This window comes from Rattus norvegicus, chromosome 9, assembly GCF_036323735.1.
Source record: "Rattus norvegicus strain BN/NHsdMcwi chromosome 9, GRCr8, whole genome shotgun sequence".
Taxonomy (NCBI): domain Eukaryota; kingdom Metazoa; phylum Chordata; class Mammalia; order Rodentia; family Muridae; genus Rattus; species Rattus norvegicus.
In genome coordinates, this window is record NC_086027.1 from 24,456,314 (window position 1) to 24,479,880 (window position 23,567).

The 23,567-nt window shown below is 44.2% G+C and overlaps 1 protein-coding gene across 4 annotated transcripts in view; it reads right to left on the minus strand.

Annotated features, from left to right (window-relative positions):
- Positions 1-547: 547 nt before the first annotated feature.
- The window catches only part of Rcan2 (regulator of calcineurin 2), a 217,374-nt gene continuing 194,354 nt past the window's right edge, over positions 548-23,567 (minus strand). For all 4 annotated transcript variants that reach the window (XM_063266599.1, NM_175578.4, XM_063266600.1 and 1 more), the window contains 3 exons: positions 22,475-22,648; positions 19,635-19,806; positions 548-3,096 (listed from right to left, as the gene is read on the minus strand). In XM_063266599.1, the coding sequence (XP_063122669.1) occupies positions 2,936-3,096; positions 19,635-19,806; positions 22,475-22,648 (507 nt within the window). In that variant the 3' untranslated portion in view covers positions 548-2,935. The remainder of the gene's footprint in view (positions 3,097-19,634; positions 19,807-22,474; positions 22,649-23,567) is intronic.

A 23,567-nucleotide genomic window follows, 5' to 3' on the forward strand; every position in this document is an offset into this window, starting at 1 on the left:
AGCTTGATAAACGCTGCTTGGCCGTGAGTTATTTAACTCCTCCATGTATCGGCTGTGTTCTCCCAGGATGGACTTTCCTTTTTGATATTCCTATTCATGATGTGTCACTGTGGTGGGTGGACTGCTCTGACATCACTGATACCTAGTAACCCAATCATTTAGACTCCACTAGTATTTATTTTATTGTCTAAGGGTTCTCTTTCAGAGGGTTTCCTGTTAGTGTATTTAAAGAACTTAGCTGGGGGGGGGGTGTTATAAGCTGTTCTTAGCATCCTCAAGATGGCTTCTGGAATCAATATGGTTGAAGGTGCCAGTAAAATAACCTTCTGAGCTCCCTTAATGAGAAGCAAACCCATCTTGCCAGGCTTGACTCAAATAACTTCTTCATGGGACAGCTGTTGCCAGCGTCCCCCATAGTTCATCAGTGTTCGTCACATACGTTGGTTACCCCTCAGAAAAACTCTAAGCTGGTTTACAGTCCTCCACCTCCCCTATCTCAGGAATACTAAGCCCAGGCAGACAACTCAGAAATGATACCACACAGACATTCATTCACCAGATATATTTGAACTCTAAGCTCTTTGAGCTTTACACGTGCACAAATGATTCAGTTGGTGGAAACCTTCCCCTTCCCCTCCATTTAAAACGTTTCAAACTTAAAAAGAGCGCTAAAGAGGTTTGCATAATGAGCATCATGGAAGGAAGTGTTGAGGCGACTTTCTCGGTGCTGGGAGGTCCCATGGCTTCCCTATTCTTTCTGGGGAAAGCTCCCCTTCTCCCCTCTCCGTGCTCAACCTAGTGCGAGAATCCCTTGCTCTGCAGCAGGTTAACATCGACATATGGCAATACAGTTTACTAAGACTAATCACCTGGGCCATCTGTAACACTGAGTTCTTAATGCCTACCCAAGGTAGTCACATCAACTTTTACTAAACTGGAAATCTCTGCTATCATTGTTTGGAAGCACAAATTATTTCCAAGGCTTTAATCTCATTTAGACTGTTCATTTTTCTCTCTTTCTCAGAACCTGCATCCTGAAAGTTAACGCGGATTAGAAAGTCAGACCCTGGGAGTTGACTGTTGTAATCAATCCACCTATACAACCGAGTTCAACGTTTCGGCCACCAGAGGGCAGCATCTCGCCACTATTTGTAGTCGTTCCGTGGCCAATGAAAAAACCAAATCCTTCCACAACAAAGGAAAGTCAAAGCCTTTGCTGTACACTCCTCAGATCTGAGTTTGAAAAGGAGACTTGTTATCCCCGTGGAAACTCAGGATTCCACAAGCAATGCTGGCCTCGGTCTCAACCGTACTGTACCGTGTCCGGCACTATATTGCTATATTTCACAGTAGAACGGACTTTAATTTTCTGAGTGATCAGTCTAGGTTTGAAGTTTCTGCTGAAACTAACATACACCTTAGTCAAAAAACCACATAATCCCCCCATCAGGTGGCTGTGTTAGTGTTCTTGTGTGGTATTCTGAGGCTTAGGTCATTGAAGTCCTTGCCCGTTGTGTGGTAAATAGTATTTGCATCCAAAGTTACTAGTTAATGAACAGGAATAGATGAGGCTTGACACATGGAGCAGAAAGTATGGTTCTGCAGGTGTATCTTCTGTAATGCACTTTGGGCTAGAGAAATACAAAATCACAGGTAACGAAAACAAGGAACTTTTGAGCACACGGGCACTGGATGAATGGGAGGGGCCGTCCGTTTACCCATCATCCTTTGTGTTCGGAAATGCTCAGCTGTATACGATCTTGGATTAAGCGCCACCCAAGTTGCTTACAACTGATACTTGGATCTTTGTTTGCAAACAGGTGATCTTGACAGCAAAGAAATTAGCTAGTCGTTTATCTATTGGCATGAGACATTGCTGTAGCCTTTTACAACATAGCATGAACCGTAATAGCGTGTGATAGTATCGGATTATCTACATTAGAATCAGGATGCATTCAGAAGCAACACAGGTATGATGTCATTAAGCAGCTAATGGTTGAACAATCACTAAATCAAAAAAAAAAAAATCCAGATTTTAAAAGCACAGCTCAAACATCTGTACAAATATACAAAGAGGTGGGGGGGGACGACAATCATTCAGACACTGTGAGACTTTTATAATAAATAGGTTTGTCTGAAATCGGTCTCTGTCACTCGGGCAAGCCTCCCCAGTAGCACTGGGTAGTCCTATGTGATAGTGATGTTTAGAATCTACTGAGGAATCTCTTTGGGGCCACGCTCAATTTTACCTCCAGGAATTTGGACAAAGCTATACGATGATGTATTGACTCAAACTAATCATGATTCCCAGACTTATTGAGCCAAATGGTGCCGTGGATGCCCCTTGTCTATACAGGACAGGGCTGGGATACCACAAGGTGGGGCATACCCTCAAATCATCAAAATAAATGCTGGTGATTGTGCATGTCCTGGGAATGTCGGGATGCAGAGGACTGGGTGAGACCAGATAGGGGGATCTCATGCAGTCAAAGCCAAGTTTACTTATGGTCCTATATAAGTGGCCAGGAATAAACAACACACACACACACATACACACACACACACACACACACACACACACACACACACACACAGAGGACTCAATTGGAGCAGCTCACAAACAACATGAAGGCTATTGGTTACTGATGTCTCTGGCTTGGATCAACATGAGAGAACAGAGATATAGGCTGTACTGATTGTTTAATAAGAAAATACTACCCTTTGTCTAGAACTTTCTAAATAATGGACTCTGGTTAATGGGTATGAGTTGACTGGGAGACATATCACCTTTTCCTAGCCCTTTTGTCCGAGAGGCTTAATTACAAGGAAGGATTCTCAAACAACCAAACACCCAGGGACTTCAAGGCAATTAATTTTTGGACGAACAAGGGAGAAAAAGCATGATAAGAGGAGATGCATGTTATCATGGACGTGCTCAGTTGGACACGGAGGGTGGCAGGCCAGGACGCCGGGTCTGGATGATTTTTGGCTTTGGGGAAGTCTTTGGATCCTCCTCCTCCTCCAAGTCGCTGTCACACACGTGCACGACAACGCTCGGTGTAGACTCAGTTCCCGCATGCAGCTCATATTTCTCTCCTGAAAAGCAAGAGACATCAGGTGAGAAAAGGGAAGATTTTTGGTTTGTTTGGTTGGTTTTGTTGTTGTTGTTTTTTGATTTCGTTGTTGTTGTTTTGTTTTGTTTTTTGGTTTTGTTGTTGTTTTGTTTTGTTTTGTTTTGTTTTTGACACAGGGTCTCTTTGCGTAGCTCTGGCTGTCTTTAACTCACTATGTAGGCCAGGCTGGCCTCAGTCACAGAGATCAACCTGCCTTTGCTTCCTAAGTGCTGGGGTTAAAGGCATAAGCCACTGTACCTGGCTGTTACAACCTGACCACAGCTTCCCCTCCTTCCTCCCCTCCCTGCACTCCCCTCATCCATTCCTCCATTTCTCTTTAGAAAAGGGCAGGCCTCCCATGGATACCAACCGAACAGTATATCAAGTTGCAGTAAGACTAGGCGCCTCCCCTCAAATTAAGGCAGGACAAGGCAATTCAGTAGTAGCAAAATGTCATCAAAAGAGTCAGAGATAGCTCCTGCTCCTACTGTTAGGAGTCCCACAAGGAGACCAAGCTACACAACTGTAACATATGCAGAGGGCCTAGGGCAGACCCGTGCAGGCTCCCTAGCTGTCAGTTCTGTTTCTCTGAGCCTCTATGAGTCTAAGTAAGTTGGTTCTTAGGGTTTTCTTGTGGTGTCCTTGACCCCTCTGGCTCCTATAGTCCTTTCTCTTCCTTAGGAAAGATTCTTAAAAGCTTCTTTTGTAAGGTTTGCAAGGGAAGTAGGTCAAACGTTTTTAGGTGTGATCTGACATGGGATGGATTAAGGCCTGTCCGCCATTGTGTCCTGGTTACCATCCTACTGCCATCTGCCACTATCAACTCTAAGCCATCTAACCTTTCTCGGGACAGCAATCTCAGGCCCAACTGCAAGTTTCAAAATGGTACTCCCAATCCGGTGGGTTGTAAGGACTCGATGGGCTCCTCAGTGCTCTCTAAAGGCTCAGCTTGCTGTGCCCGTGGACATGAGAGGACATTCAATAGCTGGAGCATCATAGAAGGAAGTGAGATCACTGAGGATGTACCCCTGAAGGCGGTGATGAGACCCTCTTCTCTCTCCTTCTCTTTTGCTTCCTGACCTCCGCGAGGTGAGTGGGCCTGCCTTCTCCACCACAGTTCTGTAGAGGGACTCTCTCATAAACATTACCTGTCAATCAATAAGCTGATGGCTAATGAGCCGGGTCAGGAAACAGGGAGTGAGACACTGGCAGGACGAGAGAGGACTCTGGAAAATGGTAAGAGATAAAAGAGAGACGAGGGGAGAGCTGAAGGAGATGAGATTCAAGAGCCAGAAGATGAATGTAAACCAGCAGGGAAATGCCGAGGAGATGCTAAGAAAGACATGGGTGGGCTAGGACTGAAGAAGAGGTAACTAACCATATGGTAGGCATAGACTAGTTTAAATGGGTTAAATAAGTTATGAGCTAGTCAGGGAATGAGCCAAAGCATATGGCCTAGGCATTTAATGATGATGATGATGATTGATGATGTTGATGATTCAACAACAATGACAACAACAACAATAATAATAATGGTGATTCAACAGCAGCAGCAGCAACAACAACAACAATAACAATAATATCTTAAAGTTGTTATTGATGAGAACTAAGGGACCAAAAGGAAAAACAGATTTGAAAATTATTTTTACATGGTTCCCTCCTTAGAAACTCTGTTCCACAGGGACAAGTGAGCAAGGACTGAAAGCTCCGGAGCCCAAATCAACTTCATTGACTGATTAGTGCAGGTGTGTTAGTTATCTCAGTGACAGGGAGCTGACTAACACAGCCATTCTGTCAGACCTGATACTGCTTGATCCCAGGCCTTGCTGCTAATGACTGAGTAATCTTGAGTCAAATGTGTCTTGGCTAAGATAGTCTTTAAGTTCTGCTCCAGATATGTGATTCCCATGACCACAGCTCTGGGGTACAATATGAATCGGTCATTGCTTGTCCAGAATCTTCAGTGGTTATTGGGTGACTGCTAGATGATCATTAAGGCCTTAATTCCAAGAGTCTTTCATATTCATATTCTCTCTCTCTCTCTCTCTCTCTCTCTCTCTCTCTCTCTCTCTCTCTCTCTCTCTCCTTCCCTCTCTCTCTCTCTCTGGCTTGGGGGTATATAGATATATACATGTAGTTTAGAGGTCAGTCATAGGTACTGTCCCTCAGGCACATCCACCTTTGGTTGTTGTTTGTGGTGGTTTGAACATGCTTGACCCAAGAAGTCACACCATTAGGAGGAGGTGTGGCCTTTTGGAGTAGGTGTGGTCTTGTTGGAGTAAGTGTTTCACTGTGGGGGTTGGCAATAAGACCCTCCTCCTAACCATGTGAGAGTCAGTCTTCCACTAGCAGCCTTCGGATGAAGATGTAGAACTCTCAGCTCCTCCAGCACCATGCCTGCCAGGACGCTGCCATGCTCCTGCCTTGATGACAATGGACTGAACCTCTAAACCTGTAAGCCAGCCCCAATGAGATGCTGTCCTTATACGAGTTGCTTTTGGTCATGGTGTCTCTTCACAGCAATAAAACCCTAACTAAGACATTGCTTCTTCTTTGCTGTGGCTGTGTTGAAATGGTGTCTCTCTCTCTATCACTCCTGAGTTCCCTGTACAGGCTAGCTTAGTTGGCTAGCAAGCTCTAACTCCTGAAGTACCTCGCTCTCTAAACAACCAGCCTTTCATATGTGGGTTCTGAGGACTCATGCTTATCGAGCTCTTGGGGGTACTTCAGCAATGGAACCATCCTTCTGGTTCCCTGTTTTACAGTCAAGTCACTCCTAAGCACCTGCCCATCTTTGTTTCACCTCAGTAGGGATTTCATGAGCCTTTCCCATCATCTTCCCCACTACTGAGTGCACATTGTAGTCAAACAACATCTGTGCCTTAACAGCATAGACCAGTAGAAGCAACGCAATCTCCAGGTACAGGAGCAAGAGGAGGTGATTCTACAGCATGCACGTTCTTCACAGCTGTTGGCAATTCCAGCTTCTCCTGAAACCTCTCCCCTTCCTGCCCATCCTTCAGGACTCAACCGCAAAAAGACTTCTAAAGATAGTGTCTTCTAGATTCTATCTTGGTCACTGGCTCCCCAGGTCTTAGTAGACCAAGTCCAGATGTTCTTGAACTAGTCTAAAAGACTAGCAGTCTTTTCCTGAGTTCACCCACTCCCTGTGTGCTTTATCAGAGTGACTCACCCACTGTCTCCTAATCATGGTGTCTATATCCTTCTACTCAGCCTATCTGCTGTGACCATTTGACATCATCTCACCTTTCTCTGAGAGTTCCTTAAATCTTGCCTTCCTACAAGGATCACGACCAAAAAATCACCCTGCCCCGGAACCGTGCCTGCTCTCTTAGGTCTATATGGTCAGCCTCTGCTTGATGACTAGAGCAAGTACTGTTTAGTCCCCATGATAGGGTGTCTGTCATTTTTGTCCCTGTGCACGCACTGGTAAGCGAGCAACAGAAAACTTGCAAGGTATAGACTTAAGTTTTGGAGGTTGACACTCAAAATGAGGATCCTAGATGATGTAACAGGTATCAAAGCTCTTCCCAAGAGATGCTGGGAAAGATGGCCACACCACACAGTCACTGTTATTCCTAGAACTGTCCCCTTCAAGGGTATCGAAGTCCTAACCTTGAGTTCCCGTGAATGTGACTGCATTTGATAATAGGGTCTCTTTCCAGATGACTATGCTACGATGAGGTCATTAAGTCAGTAGCCTTATAAAAAAAAGTACAAGATTGGGTACACACACACACACAGAAACTCACAAAGCGAATAAATGCCACATGAAGAATAGTTCTATGTTGTCCAAAGCCAGGGTATCACCAGAAGCTAGAAAAGAGGCAGGAACAGGTCTTCTCTAACCATTCAGAGAGAATGTAGCCCTGTACACACCTTGATCTCGGAGCCTCCAGAAATGCACGTCACCAAGTCTTGTGGTAGAAGCCATTCACATTATGGTGCCTTGTTATACAGCCTGGCAAACTAATGCAGCTCCACTCTGCTTTTTATTAATAACCAAAAGAAGGTTTATTCTTTTTAAAGTTTGCTTGTGTTTGCATGCACATGAGCACCTGCTTGTTCCTGTAGGCACAGGTGTGGAGATCACGGGAAAGCCTTGGCTATTCATTCTTATCTAGTTCCTTGTTTGAGAGAGGGCCTCTTATTTGCTGTAGGTACACCAGGCTAGCTGGGCTTAGGATTCCCCCATTTATAGCTTCCGTCTTGGCATAGGAACACTAGGACTATGGGCACACACTAGCGTCTCTAGTTTTCCATGGGCTCCAGATACCTCAACTCAGGTCCTCCTATTTGCATGGCCAGTGCTTGGCTCACTCAACTGTCTCCTTAGTCTTTGAGGCAAGAAGCTCTTTATCAGATTCTCCATCAGCATCCTCATCAGCATCCCCATCAGCATCCCCATCAGCATCCCCATCATCAGCATCCCCATCAGCATCTCACTGTGTCCAGTAGGAACTTTCATAGCCATGAATAGTCCAGGAAAACAGTACTATGGCTCCTAAGTGCTCTGGAAGCCAAAGCAATGGAAACAGGCAGAGGAGTTGCTCTGCAGTGCATAGAGGCTCTGTGAGTTACGTGTACTGAAATTACAGGTAGGACATCCCTGGTCCAAGTTAGCTGAGAAGGACCAGTCAGCACCCTGCTATGTGGTAGGCTGGAATGGAAGTGACCAGCAAGGGAGTAGTCCCCTTTGAAATCACTGTAGGCATCTTGGGGTGGCCCATTTACTGCTGTGTTAAATAAGTTGGACTAATTGGGGTTTATCACCATGGTGGTATTTTGTCCTATTTTTTTTTTTTTAAAGATCAAAGCTCTAAGGCAGAAGAGGCTGTTTAGATGCTGCCAACAGGAGGAACCCCCTTGGAACCAGTTTTATCTGAGGGATGCAGGAGCTGGTCCAGGGCAGCTAGGGGGCACCTCTGAGCACTGGTTCTTGGAAGGAGAACTTACTAGAAATGCTTGCTAACAAACACCAATGGGGTCAGCAACCCTGCTGACTCAGATCTAGTGGAGGGGTGGGTGTGCTCTTGAGACAGGAGGAAGTGATTCCCAATGTCTTAAACGAGATGGCAGTCATTATAGCAGAAAGAATTTCTTGTAGGTTGTCACACTGTGAAAAGTCCATATTGAGGAGCCACTAGGAACCACCATGGTCCTGTGTGCTGCTCTGCTTATTGTGAGTGCAGAGATAGAGGAGGGGAGGGGGAGAGGGAGGGGGAGAGGGAGAGGGAGAGGGAGAGGGAGAGGGAGAGGGAGAGGGAGAGGGAGAGGGAGAGGGAGAGGGAGAGGGAGAGGGAGAGAGACACTTCTCTGTCTCTGGGTGTCTACATTCTTTACTTTTCCCTGTGTGAGGTTCTGTATCTGTTGTGGCAGCATGAACATACTCCTTGGCCCTTTCCTCATCTTTTGGCAAGAAAGCTATCCTTGTTGGAGACAAGATCACATTTTGTAACCCAGGCTGTCCTAGAATTCGCTATGTAGCTCAGGCTATCCTGGAACTTACTATGCAACCTAAGCTGTCCTAGAACTCACTATATTATCCAGGCCAGCCTTGAACTTGTAACCCTTCTGTCCCATTCTCTGAAGTGCTGGTATTTCTAGCATACTGTACCATTCCTGGTTTCCTTTACCTTTTACTTTTCCTTCCCTTTCCCCTTTCCCTCCCTTCCTTCCCTCTCTAATTTCTTTTTCCTCCCATCTTCTACTTTCTGCTTCCCTTCCTCACTCTTTTCATACGATCCCCTATTCCTTCTCTGCTCCCCATCCTCCCTTCCTCTTCTTCCTCCCCACCCTCCACAACTGCAGTGCAGCACAGGAGGAAAGCCTTTGCTAGGCCTTATCTTCACCTTGGCTAAGGTAACGGTGTAGGGGGTGGAGGTAGGGCTCTTTCCAAGACACTTCCCCTTGCACCTTGTTCACACCTCTGGCATGGAGGATGCAGAACCCAGAATGGGACCGAGTAGCACTTTGGTCCCCTCTTGTGCAGCCTCTGCCTGTGGGGTGCAAAGCATCTTCAGTTCTGTTAATCAAGTCAGACTGCACAGTAGTAAGGGAAGCTTTCTGGCTGTGGTCCCATTAAGGCTGACATCTCATTGTGCTATTTTGGGAAACTCTGTTACTATCAAAATCCCGCAAAGCTTAGCATCTGCTGAGTGCTTACGAAATGAAAAGAAATGTCCTTAGCTTTACTGGATTGGATTTTTCTTTTTTTGGCTTCTCTTTCCCCCTTGGGCTTCAGCTAATTCTTCTACCATGAGAGTTGACGTCAATGCTGTCACTATTCAAAGGGAACAACTGGGCTTAGTTGGGGACAAAGAGCTTGTGTCAAGCCTTTTCCACCCAGGGTGGGGACAGTCTTTGCCATGGTGCAGCGAGGACAGGACATTCAGACCAGTTTCTTTTATGGGACAAGGAAAGCATTCATCTATCACCTGCTGACTCCTTTGTCTGCATTAGATTGTCCTGTCCCCTGTGTGCAAAAAGGAGGCCAGGTCCAAAAGCCATCAAAACTGCACCAGTCAGGGTTTTCCCTTGACCTCTGCTGAGACACATGAAAAACTATCTAGTGTGGACAAGAGTCAAATGCTCATTCAGGCCTCGGATACTGACTGAGGCTTGGCTGCTGTCCAAAGTAGATGCCTAACTTCTGTCCTCTAGCTTCTTGAGTGGGTGGAATCAGGTTGGTGACTATGTCCCAGTTGCTGTGGTATGAAAGAAGGACTGTATTGCAGGCAGGATGCCTCCCACCTGTAATAAGCAGGGTCTGGAAGGATCCTGTGTGGCAGTACCTTCCAGTCTAATTGACACAGGGGGCGGCCATATTGCCAGCTTTGGCTCTAGGCAGTGACTGAACCCCTCCTGCATTTTCTCTAGACGTCCTACCTGAGATTACAGTTTGTAAATACCAGCTTCTTACAGAGGCGCGATGGTAGGAGATGACGCAGACATTGAAGCAGAGTCAAGAATGTATAGATTTTAATACTCAGGAAGAAAAAAATAATAATCCTTTCTAATGAAGGGAAGAAGAAAACCTCCTGAGATTTCAGCACCTAGGGACCAGTCCCTAAGATATGTCCTGATAAGGAACAGACAGAATCTCTGCCCCAGGGCCTTTCCAATAGTTTAGCAGTGTAGGAGGCTTTGTTCCTTAGTACCTCCTGCTGTTCTGGAAGATTCTTACTTGTTCACACTGACCCCCTTAATGGAGGAGTATAATGCCAGGCGGGCCTCATACTGATTACCTGACCTCTCCCTAAGTATCCACTCATGCTCACATCTCTAATATGGATCCTGTCATGACCTTGTCTACCTTTGGTTCCTTTCTTCCTGAATTTCCCTCAAAGGTCTTTCTGTCACTCCTCCAGGCTTCTCCATGAGAGTCCTTAGAACCAGGTACCCCTCCATTCCTTTCCCATCAACCAGCACTTTTGATCGCCTCAGCGCTTTCCTCAATGTGATTCTGAAGTATTTCTACATGTGTTCCTTCTAACATCCGCTAGGCAAAGACTCCATCCGGCATCTTTGAAACTTCCAGCCACCTGGAGTACTTCCTGTTGTTTTCGTCACCACAGCAACTAGTCTTCTTAAAACAACAGATGGAGATGCTGCATTTTCACATGCCAATAACGTGACTCAGAGGAAGTTGTATAACGGAGCATTTATCAATGCAAGCACCCATGTTTCTAGGATACAGTGAAGAAAAATTCATGCCGACTATATAAAGCTCTCCCAAGATGCATGATATTAATTACTTGGGAGAATGTCACTGTGGTCAGTGCTGCTCAAATAATCTGTTTCCTATATGTTGAACTAACCATGCAGTATTTAAATAAGCAAGCAATGAAACAATTGCAAAGGGCTTTGACTCAGTGGGTCATGAGGAAGCCTAAGCTGAAAGACAGGCTGTGTTCCACAGGTCATTGAGTAGCTGGGCACCATGGAGCCTGATCCTGAAGACAGACTCATTCTTTTCCCCAAGGCACTGGTCTCCATTTTCTGAATTGTCATTGGTAAATCTCTTTCCTTTCTTCTCTCTCTTCCTACCCATATCCACACCTCTAAGTCCAAGGTAGAAAACTGCAAGTTGCTATTTTAATGAGATCTTGGATTTTTTTTCCTGAGGTTGTCTGAACCATTCAATTCTAATATTTAAGTGCAACATCTTTGGTATCCATTATTATCTCACTGAAGTGATATCTGCATATGTGTGTATGTATATGTGAGTGTGTATGTTTGAATGTGTATGTGTTTGTGAGTGTGGGTATGTATGTTTGTGTATGAGAGTGTATGTGTGTGTGTGAGTGTATACATGTAAGTGTATGTGTGAACGTGTATGTGTGTGTCTGTATGTATGAGTATGTATATAAGTATGTGTTGCTGTCACTTGCTGTGTTATTGTCTTGAGAGTGGGTCTCTCACAAAACCAGAAGCTTAGCTTCAGCTAAGCTAGCAAGCCAGGAAGCTCTCAGGATCTGCCTGTCTCAGTCTTCCTAATACTAACCCAGTTCCAGGAATATCTAGCCATATCTGGCACTTTGTACAAGAGCAGGAGATTTGAACTCAGATTTTCATGCTTGCAGAGAAGGGCTCTCATCCACTCAAGTTAGTGTGCAGACTGATGAGTGAATATACACTAGTTAATGCTCAGTACATACAGGGTTGACTTACGGAGGGCACTGAGCTGTTAATAATCACCTGCGTAGAGTGTAGTATACACCCAGGGCAGCAGGGTAGAAGGATGGAAAGCACAGAAACTACTGAGCCCAAAGCTTGTTCCTGGTTAAACAGTGGTGTGTGCTCTTTAGTCCTTCCTGGTACTTTCCCAGGATCTGGAACTGCTTAAGTTCCTGAAGTCCTTTAGGAGATGATGATGGTGATGATGGTGGTGATGATGGTGGTGGAGGAGGAGGATGACCACGACGACAAAGAGAAGGGAGAGGAGGAGTAGATGGAGAATTGAGGAGAAAGAGGACGAGATGTAGTTAGCCCACACCAGTTAATCATTATCTTGCCTCTCCTTTCAATCTGAGAGCAGCTGAGGTTCCACTTTGGCCAGTGCTGACTCCCTTCAGGTTGTGACCAAAGCATCATGTAAATTCTGTGTGTGTTCCCACACCTGGGATGTGGGCCCCTTTCTACTGTCTCCGTCTGTGGTAACCAACACACCCACGAATGTTCCTCTACACCTTGACTATCTTTTCAATGAAGCTGAACACCATTTAGAGCAGCTGTCCGCTTTGCTTCTTGAATGTCCTAGAAACCTGGTGTGCTCCTTAAACTCAAGTAAAAACTCTGTTATGGAGCACTTACTAAATTCTAGGCACACAGGTAAGTCTCTGAGTAGGTTATATAATAACTAAATGCTTATTATACAGTTCTGTGATATGGGTTTCATCATGACTGGTGGGGCAGGAGGGTAAGGGACTTGCTTCAGATCATACAGTACATAAAAGATGCGGCCAAGCCTCACGCTTACACCTTGAGTGGCAGTCAGTACCTCAAAGCAAGAAGAGAGCCTAACTTCATGGCAGATATTCTTTGCAACTAGAAAAGACCAGGGATGAAGGGCAGAGGGAATTGAACACTTAAAATCACAGCCATCTAGTAGCTGTCCATTCACTAGATTTAAAATGTTTTTTAAAAACATTTATTTATCTATCTATCTATTTAATTTATTTAGCGTGGATCTGTGGATGTTTGTGCATGTACCACAGAGTGTGTGGAGGTCAGAGGACAACTTTCAGAAGTCAATTCTCTCCTTCCACCAAGTAGGGCCTGGGGAATTGAACTCATGCCATCTGGCTTGGCACCAAGGACTGTTACCTGCTGAGCCCTCTCACTGACCCAATTCACAAGATAACCCAAGAGCAGAGACAATACTTTTAAGGATGGTAAGGAGGACTGGAATTAAAGAGGCATTTCAAACAACTCAGTTGTCTGTAAAGGTTTTTCTCTGATTCCTTGGTGTTTGCACACATTTATACTCAGCCTTGGTCAGCCCAGGAGAGGAGCAGTATGCTCCAGTCCAGGTCAGTTACCACAGTCGCTGTCATATTCCCTCCTGTCATAGATGAGGGGTCTGAGCTGTGCAGGGGTAGATGCAATATGAAGCCATAATAGGAAAATGACCTTCACTTTGATTTCTAGTATCCTTCCTCTCTGTCCTGTTTCTGAAGAGGTTGAAAGAGATTTACAGAGAGGAAGACCTGGGAGAGGAAAACTTCAGATTTATAACAAAAGCAATTAACCTCTTCCACAGGTTTCTTCTACCTATCTCATCATGGTGGCCATTTATCTTTGGTCCCTCCTCAACCTGTAGGGCCCAGGTAACTTCACAGAATATATTGATAGACCGAAGGCCTGAATTCATGGAACAAAGACAGAGGGAAGAAGAACAGACAAAATAAGGCCTGTGGGGATTTTATGTGGCTGCTTGGCAGAACTGAGATGCATCCGGGACCTTGTTGAGAAGGAAGACCTTTCCACAGGTGTGACTCCCCTCTTCAGGGAAACCTCTTGGAGAGGAACTAGAAACAGTCGAATGCCCGTTGGAGAATCAGAGCTCCGCATCCCCTGCGTGTGGGGAGCCATGGTTGTAGAGCATGCAGACTGGAGATGGGGGATGCTGGCTGTTGTGTGTACAGTTCATGCCTGTGAGCAAAGCATACCTGTCTTGGAACATGCAGTATTCACACCATACACCCAAAATATGGGCGCCAATTTATATTTGCGAAAGAAGAATTCTCCTTACCTCTGACTCAGAGCTTGGAATAGATATGTCTTCCTTGGTGAGTTACATTAATTAGTGAGAGATATTTTTCCACTTGAAGGGAGACTGTGTGCTGAGCGGTGACTGCAGCCAAGCTTCTTTACGACGACATGTTTTGATAGAGTAGAAATCGTGGGGGTGGGGGGTGGGGGAGAGTATCTAAATATAGCAGACATGGGCAACTTGAAACCGAAGCACCATTTAAAAACTCCCCTCGGCTGTTAACTAAAACTGATCTCGCCATGCAGAGCTAAAAATAGCAGGAGGGGAGAAAAGAATAGACAATGTTTTTTATTCCCCTGTGGGCATTCTCGGTGGCAGTGAGCATGACCTTCTGCGCCCTCCAGAGAGCAGAACAAAGGCCCAGCACTTCACATCTGCTCAGCATCTCATTTAGTTGGTTGGCAGTCTGTTTGCAGTTTATGCCCGCTCCTGCGCGTACACTGTTTTGGCTGTGCTGGGATTTTATTTTTCCTTTCCTTTTTTTTTTTCCTATCACATTACCCAAAGAATATAGCACCACACTGCTTCTCCAATCCAGAATAGCAGATACCGGGAAACAAATAGAAACAAAGAATTCTAGCGCATTACCAGGTCGGAAGCCTTGGCATCAGTGCTAAACAGATCACAGGAAGCCTCTGTTTCTTAGAGACTGTAAACACCCCATACACAGAGCAAAAGAGAACAAAGTCGGTGCTCCAGGCCCCAGATAGCCATTTTAGTAAAGCAAGGACGGAGACTACCCCGCCCCTGGAAGAAGAAAGGCCTGGGGTATATGCAGGATGGTGGTTAATTCAGAAACTCACAACTAATCAAAGGGCAGAGAATAGATGTCTGTGGTGTGTTCAGTCACAAGGGACAACTACTCACACCACCTTTTCCAAGGCTGGGAATCACTTGGGGGGAAAGGGATAGAAAGATTATAAGAGTCAGAAGTAGGAAGGATTGGGGGGCGGGGGGGCGGGTGTCTTCTGGATGTGATGTATGACCTCTGCCCTCATGAGCTCACAGCCGCTGTAGCTGCCTGAGCTAGGCCTTAAAAAAACCAAGGCAGGCATCTTTTAGCACACAAATGGAATTGGATCAGGAATAGTTCATCTCAACAGGGAGGCTGTGAATACTTGGTGGTCTCTGGGAAAGGGCGAGTCTATCTTCCATAGGAGCATGGGCTTGGAAGCTTGACTGTGTTGCAGAGGATACTGTCAGACCCACGAGAGCAAGAATGGCACAAAATTGGAGATGTGTGGGAGAGGTAGTGCGTAGACCTGAAAAGGGTTATGGGGGAGGGGCAGGGGTAAACGTGATCAAAATACTTCGTATGAAATTCTCAAACAACTCATAGAAATGGTACGCTTTAAAGAACCAGAACTCAGGTAATTATCCCTTAATGCCAGTGAGTTATACTTTGCCACCGAAATGGTGCTGCCCAAGGATTAAAGAAACGAACTTTATGAAATCATTTTTAACGGCGATACTGGAAGTCTTTTTTGTTATTGCTAACATTAATTAAGTGCTGTCTGACTCAGTCTGGCTAAAGCCAAGGAAAAGCAACAATCTGCTGCAGAAGATGCCGTCTCTAAGGAGGCTAACATCCGAGACACCCATTTGTTTATGTATTCAGCCATCCAATATTTATTGAGCATCTACTATGTGCCAGGCGCTGGCAGGAGTGGAGAATGCCAACATGGGTAAAGCACATATGTTCCTTTTGAAAAGCAGGGAAGAGCTGGAGTTCAACAATAGGAAATGACCACAGGAGAAGGGAGTATTTGTCACATGTGTCCCATGGAAGACAAATGTGGTTTTTCTTTTAAATTTTTCTGTGGCACCGAGTTGGGGTAATTCAGAGTATGTAGTGTTGAACCTTCCTGGTTGTGCCTGAAATAGCCTCTTCTGTAACTGGATGGCCCACCATAAGTTCATATATTAGATCTCCACTTCCTTACTGTAGCAGCATGGGGGAGCATTTGGGTCACGATGGCTGTGTACTAATGAATGGATTAATGCCAGTCTTGTATTTACGAGGTTTGGTTAGCACAAGAGTGGGCCGTTGTAGAGCATGTCCCAAACTCCTCTGTGGAGTCTTTGTTTAAAAGATAGGGTATCACTATATATATATATATATATATATATATATATATATATATATATATATATATATATATATATCTGAGTGAATATAGTCCGGGAACTTGCTATTAGACTAGCTGGCTCAAACTGACAGAGATCCACCTGCCTCTACCTCCCAAAACCTGAGAATAAGGGTGTACTCTCCCACACCTGGCTGTCTCATGTCCTTTGGATGTCATATGAGTGGGCAGCTGCTCACATTCCATTCCTGGACTTCCTGGCCTTCAGAACTACTAGCCAAAAGAAATCTCTCTGTCGCTATAAATTATCAAGTCTTGGATGTTCTTTTTTAGCACCAGATAAGTGATGATGCTGGCTTTTAATGTGACCTCTGGTAATTTCAGCCCTGTTATTGGACACAAGTCACTTATCCGCATTGGATGTAGACGAAAAGAGAAACAGTGTCAAACTGCTGACAAGGAATGAAGATAGCAATGTTTAAAAACCCCAAACAACAGCAACAGCAACAACAGCAACAACAACTCCATCCAGGTCGCAGACATTCCAAGGACACAGTGTCAGTTGTCCTTGCAAAGGATGAAACCCTAGATGTTGGTGACCTTGGCATTTGCTATTGCACATGGCAGTGAACTGGTGCATCTTTGTGCACCCTATACTTGGGGTCGGGCTTTCTGAAAGGCTGGTGTGGTATTAATGATCACCATCAACTCAGGGAACTTACACCATCAACTCACAGAAGTTATCCTGTGTCCAAGCAAAACAGGCCTAAAGTTGGCCATACTACACAACAGAAGACCATCTGGCCAACTAGTGGAGCTTCATTCCTGCCTGGAATCACAAGAGACGACTACCCAGCTGCATTCCTCTGAGAAAATCCATCTGTCTTACCACAGCTCAGTCCCTTAGTCTATCATGCAGAAGATAATAGCTCTAGGGCACTTGCAAAATGGTGCAAGATACATTTATGTGAGGCAGGGAGGTGAAGGCCATAGATTAGCCTGCCTTTGAACACTGTCAATCACCTGTGCTCAATATTCACAGGAAACACCCCTCCTATCCTGACTGTCTGAGGTCATTTCCTCTCTGCCTCTTTTGTGACAGGTTCTACAAGTATCCCTGCCAGGGCCTAATCCCTGTCCTATGTACCCTTTCTAACATTTAGGTCATGTCTGTCCCTGAGAGTGACTTCTAGCCAGTGAGGAGGCTGAGGCTGGCCCTCATCTCCTCTCTGTTCTACTCTCTGCTGACACTGACTCCAAATAGAAGTTTATATCCTTGATAAAGCAAAACAACAACAAAAAGAATAGATTTTACTGGATTACTAGCTCTCAGTAGGCAAAGCACGTGTCAGTTGAGCTGCGACACCTACACATTTTATACCAAGGAGCCACTTTGGTAAAGACTGAAGACCAGGCTGCAATATGGCTCCCAGCTGATGAAGTGCTTGTTGTTTAAACATGAACACCTACTGTCAAGAGGCCATATGGGCATAGTGGTACACACTTATAAACCTACTGCTGAGGAGATAGAGAGAGGTGGGTCCCCAAGAATCTCTGGCCAGTCAGCTTAGTTACTTATCGAGTTCCAGGTCATTTGACCATGTGAGATTCTCTCTCAACAAACAGCAGAAAAGGTAGATGATACCTGAAGAGTGGTACTAGAGTTTGACCTCTAGACTACATCCATACATACAAATATGTGCATATGAGCACATGCACACGTGTGCATACACACACACACACACACACACACACACACACACACTCTTACATTGAAGGATGATGAGCAAAGCCTTGTAATTACCTGGCAGTGTTCTCAGTAATTCATGTTCTCACCCTGGAACCCCAGGCTCCATTCCTATAAAATGTAACTCAGCCACCCAGGGTCTTGGTGATTCTCCAGGAAGTTTTATGTGCTGATGTTCAAAACAATTATCCAACACGTCCATTCACGTGTACCTGTTCATAGCTGAGTCAAGCTGGCAGCCTGCAGGGGCTTTTTGGCTTTAGAGGGTTCTTGCCTCTGTGTTGAGTAATGGCCTTCCAAGGCTTGACTTGAGTAAACCTGTTTTTGTACATGCCACCATGCTAATGCCCTTCAGAGTCATGGCCCTCCTTGAATGGAGACTGTAGATTTGGGACTCGAGAAAGTGAACCAGGTACTCATAAATCCCATCACCTCCCTTACATGCCTAATCTGCATACCTACTGCTTCTCACAGAGGCTCTCTGAGGGCGAAACCATGGCCATTTCTAAGGCCCCAGAAGCCAAGTGGCTCATGGTTCCACCAGGAGAAGTTTGCTTCTGAGGTAAGATTCACAGTGAACAGGCAGCCATTCTCTCAGAGAGAATTATAATTAATCAAATCAGATTCCATCTTTATTGAATATAGTAGAGCAACCATTTCTTCTTAGGAATTTCCTGGTTTTAACACAGAAGTCCCACATCCCAGGAATCTTTGCATCATTGGCAAACCAGGATCATTGTCCACTCTAATTCCCATGGTTGACAACGTATGGTACATATGAGAATCAGGTTTCTAGGATGGGTGACTCCGAATCAAACACTTCCCTGACTGTGTAATACATACTGGGGAGACTGTATTATAAGTTCTTTATTCTTAGAATTTAGCATCTAGGTACCAGTGGCTTTTAAACTCACCTGTCGGTTAGAATCAGTAGAGGTTTCTGGACTTTACCTCTCTTAGGGTGGAGTCAGGATGTTAGGGTTGTTTTCTTAAAGTCCTGAGTTACTCTAGAAGAACCACTAGCACAAAGAACTGACTTAAGGGCCAGTATTCATCTTTCCTTTTGACAGTGCTGATTTTTGCCCCTTCCATTCCAATCATTTCCTTTCTTTGTAGAAGACAAGGAAAAGTAATTTGAAGTACAAAGGAGCTTCATCAGCTAGACATGGTATCACTGCTGGGTATAAAATCTGCAATAACACTAGAGAAGTACATAAAGAGGTCCACACAAGAATGGTAATGGTAGCTTTGATTATAATACAAAAACTTAGAAAAAATCCAAATATCTATCCACAAAAAAGCATAAAAGTATGGCAGTAAATGCCTGTAACTGGAATGAACAATTAAGCAACACGTATCAACACTGGAACAATGTGACTGCATACATACTTATATGCAATATATATGTGTGTACACACACACACACAACACACACACACACAACTTCATGAACTTCTTGCAGGACTTGGAAGCCTTCATTTTTATAAAAAGGATGGTACATATATTAGAGGATTCCAGTATACATACTCATATCTGTGGTAATAATAAAACTGTCAAGATAGCAAGGTAGCCTCTTGCCAGCTGAGAGAGCATCTCTGCATATACACAGAGAAACTCCAACACTGGGTAGCTATTTCTGCATCTAAGTCCTGAATTGCAAACCAGAATCAGAGTCTTCTTAGGAGAGGCTCCCGAGTTACTTTGCAGAAGGTGCGGAGCTGGGCACTGTTTCCTCATCCATCATCCCTCCCTCCCATTTTCCACAGGGAGCAAGGAATCCACTGAAATGCAGGTATGATGGGAAACCTATGCAGTCAAGCTTGTTAGTTTTACTTGGCAGCTCTGGGTTGCTGACTAATGGTTAGTTTGAAGAGGGGGCAAGCACTTACCTGGTCCTAGTTTGGCCACGGCATAAAGGAGGTCGTAGTTGAGGACTGGTGTGGCATCGCTGATAGGCTTCCAGCCAACGGGAGGAGATGAAGGGGGTGAGATGAGGAACTGTTTGGCAGGCTGTGGGGGTGCCAAATGCAGTTTGTCTCCATCTGTCTCTGGGGTCTGGACCTTTCAAACAAGATAGTGAGACATGTGATTGTCCATGCTTGTAGCTGGGTAGGGCTTCAGTGAGGACCAGACTGTAGTGGCAACCACTCCTCACAATACATGGTGGACTGAACTCCTTGTTTGACTTAGTCTTTAAAACAGCAGCTCCTGTCTTTTAATGAGTACCAGGGTTACCTAGGGGGCTTCTAAAGTGGGTTGCTGAGCCCTGCACTTCTTTGCGTGCACTTGTGAGTGTGTACATGTGGAAGCTAATGGTCAACTTCTGATGTCCTTTCTTAGGTACCAGTGCCTTGTTTTGTTTTTTTTTAACCTTGATCTCACCAATAAGTTTAGGCTAGATGGCCAGCAAGCCAGAGTGCTGCCTAAGGCCATCAGAAGACACACATTGCCATATTATAATTCATAATAGTAGCAAAATTACAGTTACAATGTAGCAACAAAAATAATTTTGTGGTTTGGAGTCACCACATCATGAGGAATTGTATTAAAGGGGTGCAACATTAGGAAGGTTAAGAACAACGCCTTAACCTTCCCATTGCTCTAAGGAAAACTATGCACCCCTTAAATGAAGACTACCACTGAGGTTTCCTACTTCCCCCTGACAGTTGGTCAAGCTGTGTCTACTTCTCTAAACTTACCTAACTTTTATGAGACTAGAACCATAGAACAGGTGAGCTTTTTGTCTAGCTTCCCATTGTGTTTTAAAGGCACATTATTTGGTGATGGATTATCAACATTTCTTTCTCTCTCTCTCTCTCTTTTTTTTTTTTACAGTTGAGTAATATCCCTTTTTGTGGACATACTATAGTCTCTTTATCACTTTGTCTGTTAAACAACTTTAGGCAGTTCTCACTGTTGGCCTTGTGAACAGGACTGTTATAAATATTCCTGCCAAAGTATTTGTTTGAGTTCCCTATTTTTAGTACCTAGAAGAGTATTTCTGAGTCACATAGTAACTCACTGTTACCTTTTAATGGGATCCTATCTGTCTGTCTGTCTATCTATCTACCTACCTATCATCTTATGTATCTATGCATCTATCATCTATCTATCATCTATCTATGTATGTATGTATGTATGTATGTATGTATGTATGTATCACGTATCTATGTACCTACCTTACTGTACAGCTCAGGCTGGCCTCAGGTCTCCTGCTTCAGGCTCTAGAGTGCTGGGATTACAGGCATACACTATCACAACTGGTCCTGATGCAGGTTTTAATAAGCAATGATCTAAGATTGTCCTAGCTATGCGAATTTATAAGAGATGAAGGATTTTAGCAGGACTCTGTAGCTGACACAACTGGTTCTGAAGCAGATTTTAATAAATGATGATCTAAGATTGCCCTAGCTACACGAATTTATAAGAGATGTAGGATTTTAGCAGGAGTCTGTGGCTGAAGCCACATTTGAGAGGTGACTGTTCCCTAGTGATAGATAAAGCCTTGATGGAGAATGGATACTAACAACTAGTGCTATGGGCTTCACGAACTTCTCTATGTGCTACCTAGCCCTGTTCAGAATAGTGAGCGTTTGGTTTTGCAAAACATAAAATTAATTTCATGGATTTGTAACTTTTTCATGAATATGTTTATCAAACCATTAAGCTTATCATTTAAATTTTACTCACAATTCTGTCAGGAAGGTTGGGAGTCAACTGTGGTGCGATCGGTTCTATTGCAGTTCCTAGCTGGAATTTATTGTGCCTTTACCAAAATCTAGGCACTGCTGCACACAGCTTTCCATGTCATCATCATGGCAGCTATATGGGTTGATAACGTCATCATTGCCATCTTATAGATGAGGACTCCAAGTCTCATTGAGGTTCTGTGACTTGTCCTAGTTAGAGTTTAGCTTGGCAGCTCTTAGAGCCTCTGTCCTAGGACACAGATACTGCTCAGTCTGGGACTCAGTAGCTGTATCTAATTCTCTCCTTGTTTTATAAACATTAATTCAGAGATAAATGTATTTTGATCAGATTTGCATTCCTTTCCCCTCCTTGTGTTTTCATATCTACCGAGTCCAATTTGTACTGACTTTAAAAGGACCATCCCCTGGAACATACTCAACCTACCAGAGATCACACCACCAAGGAAACATCCTCCCTCCCCTAACATTCATTAACTGTCTAAAGCCCCTCAATTGGAGGTGGGGGCTCATGGTTCCCTTTTCCTCTCCATTCTAGAATGTTGACTGGCTTATCTTGAGCAGGTCTTAGATAGCCATTAAATTAATTTCTTAGTGAACTCACTGTAACAGCAAACCTATTCATGGGTGCATAGTATCTAGGGAGGCTAGAAGAGGGCATTGGATCCCCACGGGTTACAGACAATTATGAGACACCATATTAGTGCTAGGAATGGAACTCAAGTTCTCTAGAAGAGCAGCCAGCTCTCTTAACTGCATAACCATCTTTCCAGTTACATTTTAATTTAATTTATTTTTCAATTAACAATGACTTTTTTATTTATAAATTAAGTTTTATGTGCATGAATGTGTTGTATATATACATATGTATATATGCACCATGCGTGTGTCTGACACCCTAAAGGGTCAGAGGAGGGCACCAGATGTTCGTGGACTACCAGGTGGGTGCTAGAAATTGAATCTGGTTCTTCTGAAAAAGCAACAAGTACCTGTTGGGCCAAAACAGCAGGGCGAAGACTTACCTGTGCAAAGTAGAGTTTCAGCTTCTTCCCTCTGAACTGGGTCTCATGAAGCTCTATCCGGGCACGGGCTGCAGCTTTGGGGTGGCTGAAATTTATTCGAACCCGTCGGAAACTCTTAAACAGCTGAAACGTCACACATTCGTCATAGGTCCGGAACAGTCCCTCAAATTTTTCCTGATAAAAACAGAGAGAGAAATCCGTTGGTCAGGAGTCTCACATGGTGTCACATGACAAAAGCAGGCAGCCTTGGTTGTTGAGAGAAGAAAGTTAAAACAGAAGGCACAGTGGCCAGAAACAGAAGCTTCCTTAGCCTGGGTAGCCACGAGAAAGAAAAGTAGTTGCTATAGGACCTACAGCCAACTTTGTTTCAGCATTAACAAAAATAAACAAATCAACCTTTATTGTACCAAACCACTAAGATTTCCCTTTTTTCCTCCCTGCAGTAGAGCTAAGACTCTGATACAAAGCAATGATTTAAAATGCTTAATTCAATACACAATTTTATTTCTAATGGAAAACACCTATTGCATGTTAACTTGGTACAAGGCCTGGTCTCTCCTTAGGTTTTAGGAGGCTACACCGATGGGGCTTATTTAACTCTTACATGTGGCTGTCTAAAAGTTTAATATGGCAGTAAAACGCAGCCACAAATAAGAGAACACCCAGAGGGATCAAAAAAGTAATAAAAGGAAATTCAGAGAACTAAACGTGTGTGTATGTATTTAACACTATCTACAGAGTTCTTCTTAGTCTTAAAGAACTTACAAGTAGAAAACTGGTGTATATTAAGCACTGTACATTTTTAATGGTGAAATGGGTCTTAAGAGAAAAATATCTACCATTAAAAAACCTCCTGAGTTTAAAATTCCAACAGTCAACAGTATTTTGTCAAAATGCATGAACATTGGATTCTACAAGATTCATAGAATTGTATGTGTGTGCTTTAAGTATTCCTGTGTCTTATACACAGGTTGGGGCCAGCAGTTGTTGCCCAGTGTTGTTCCCAATCTCTTTCCACCTTGGTTTTTGAGGTACAATCTCCCAGTGAACCAGAGGTCATCCTTTTAGTTAGTCTGGCTGGGTTATGAACTCC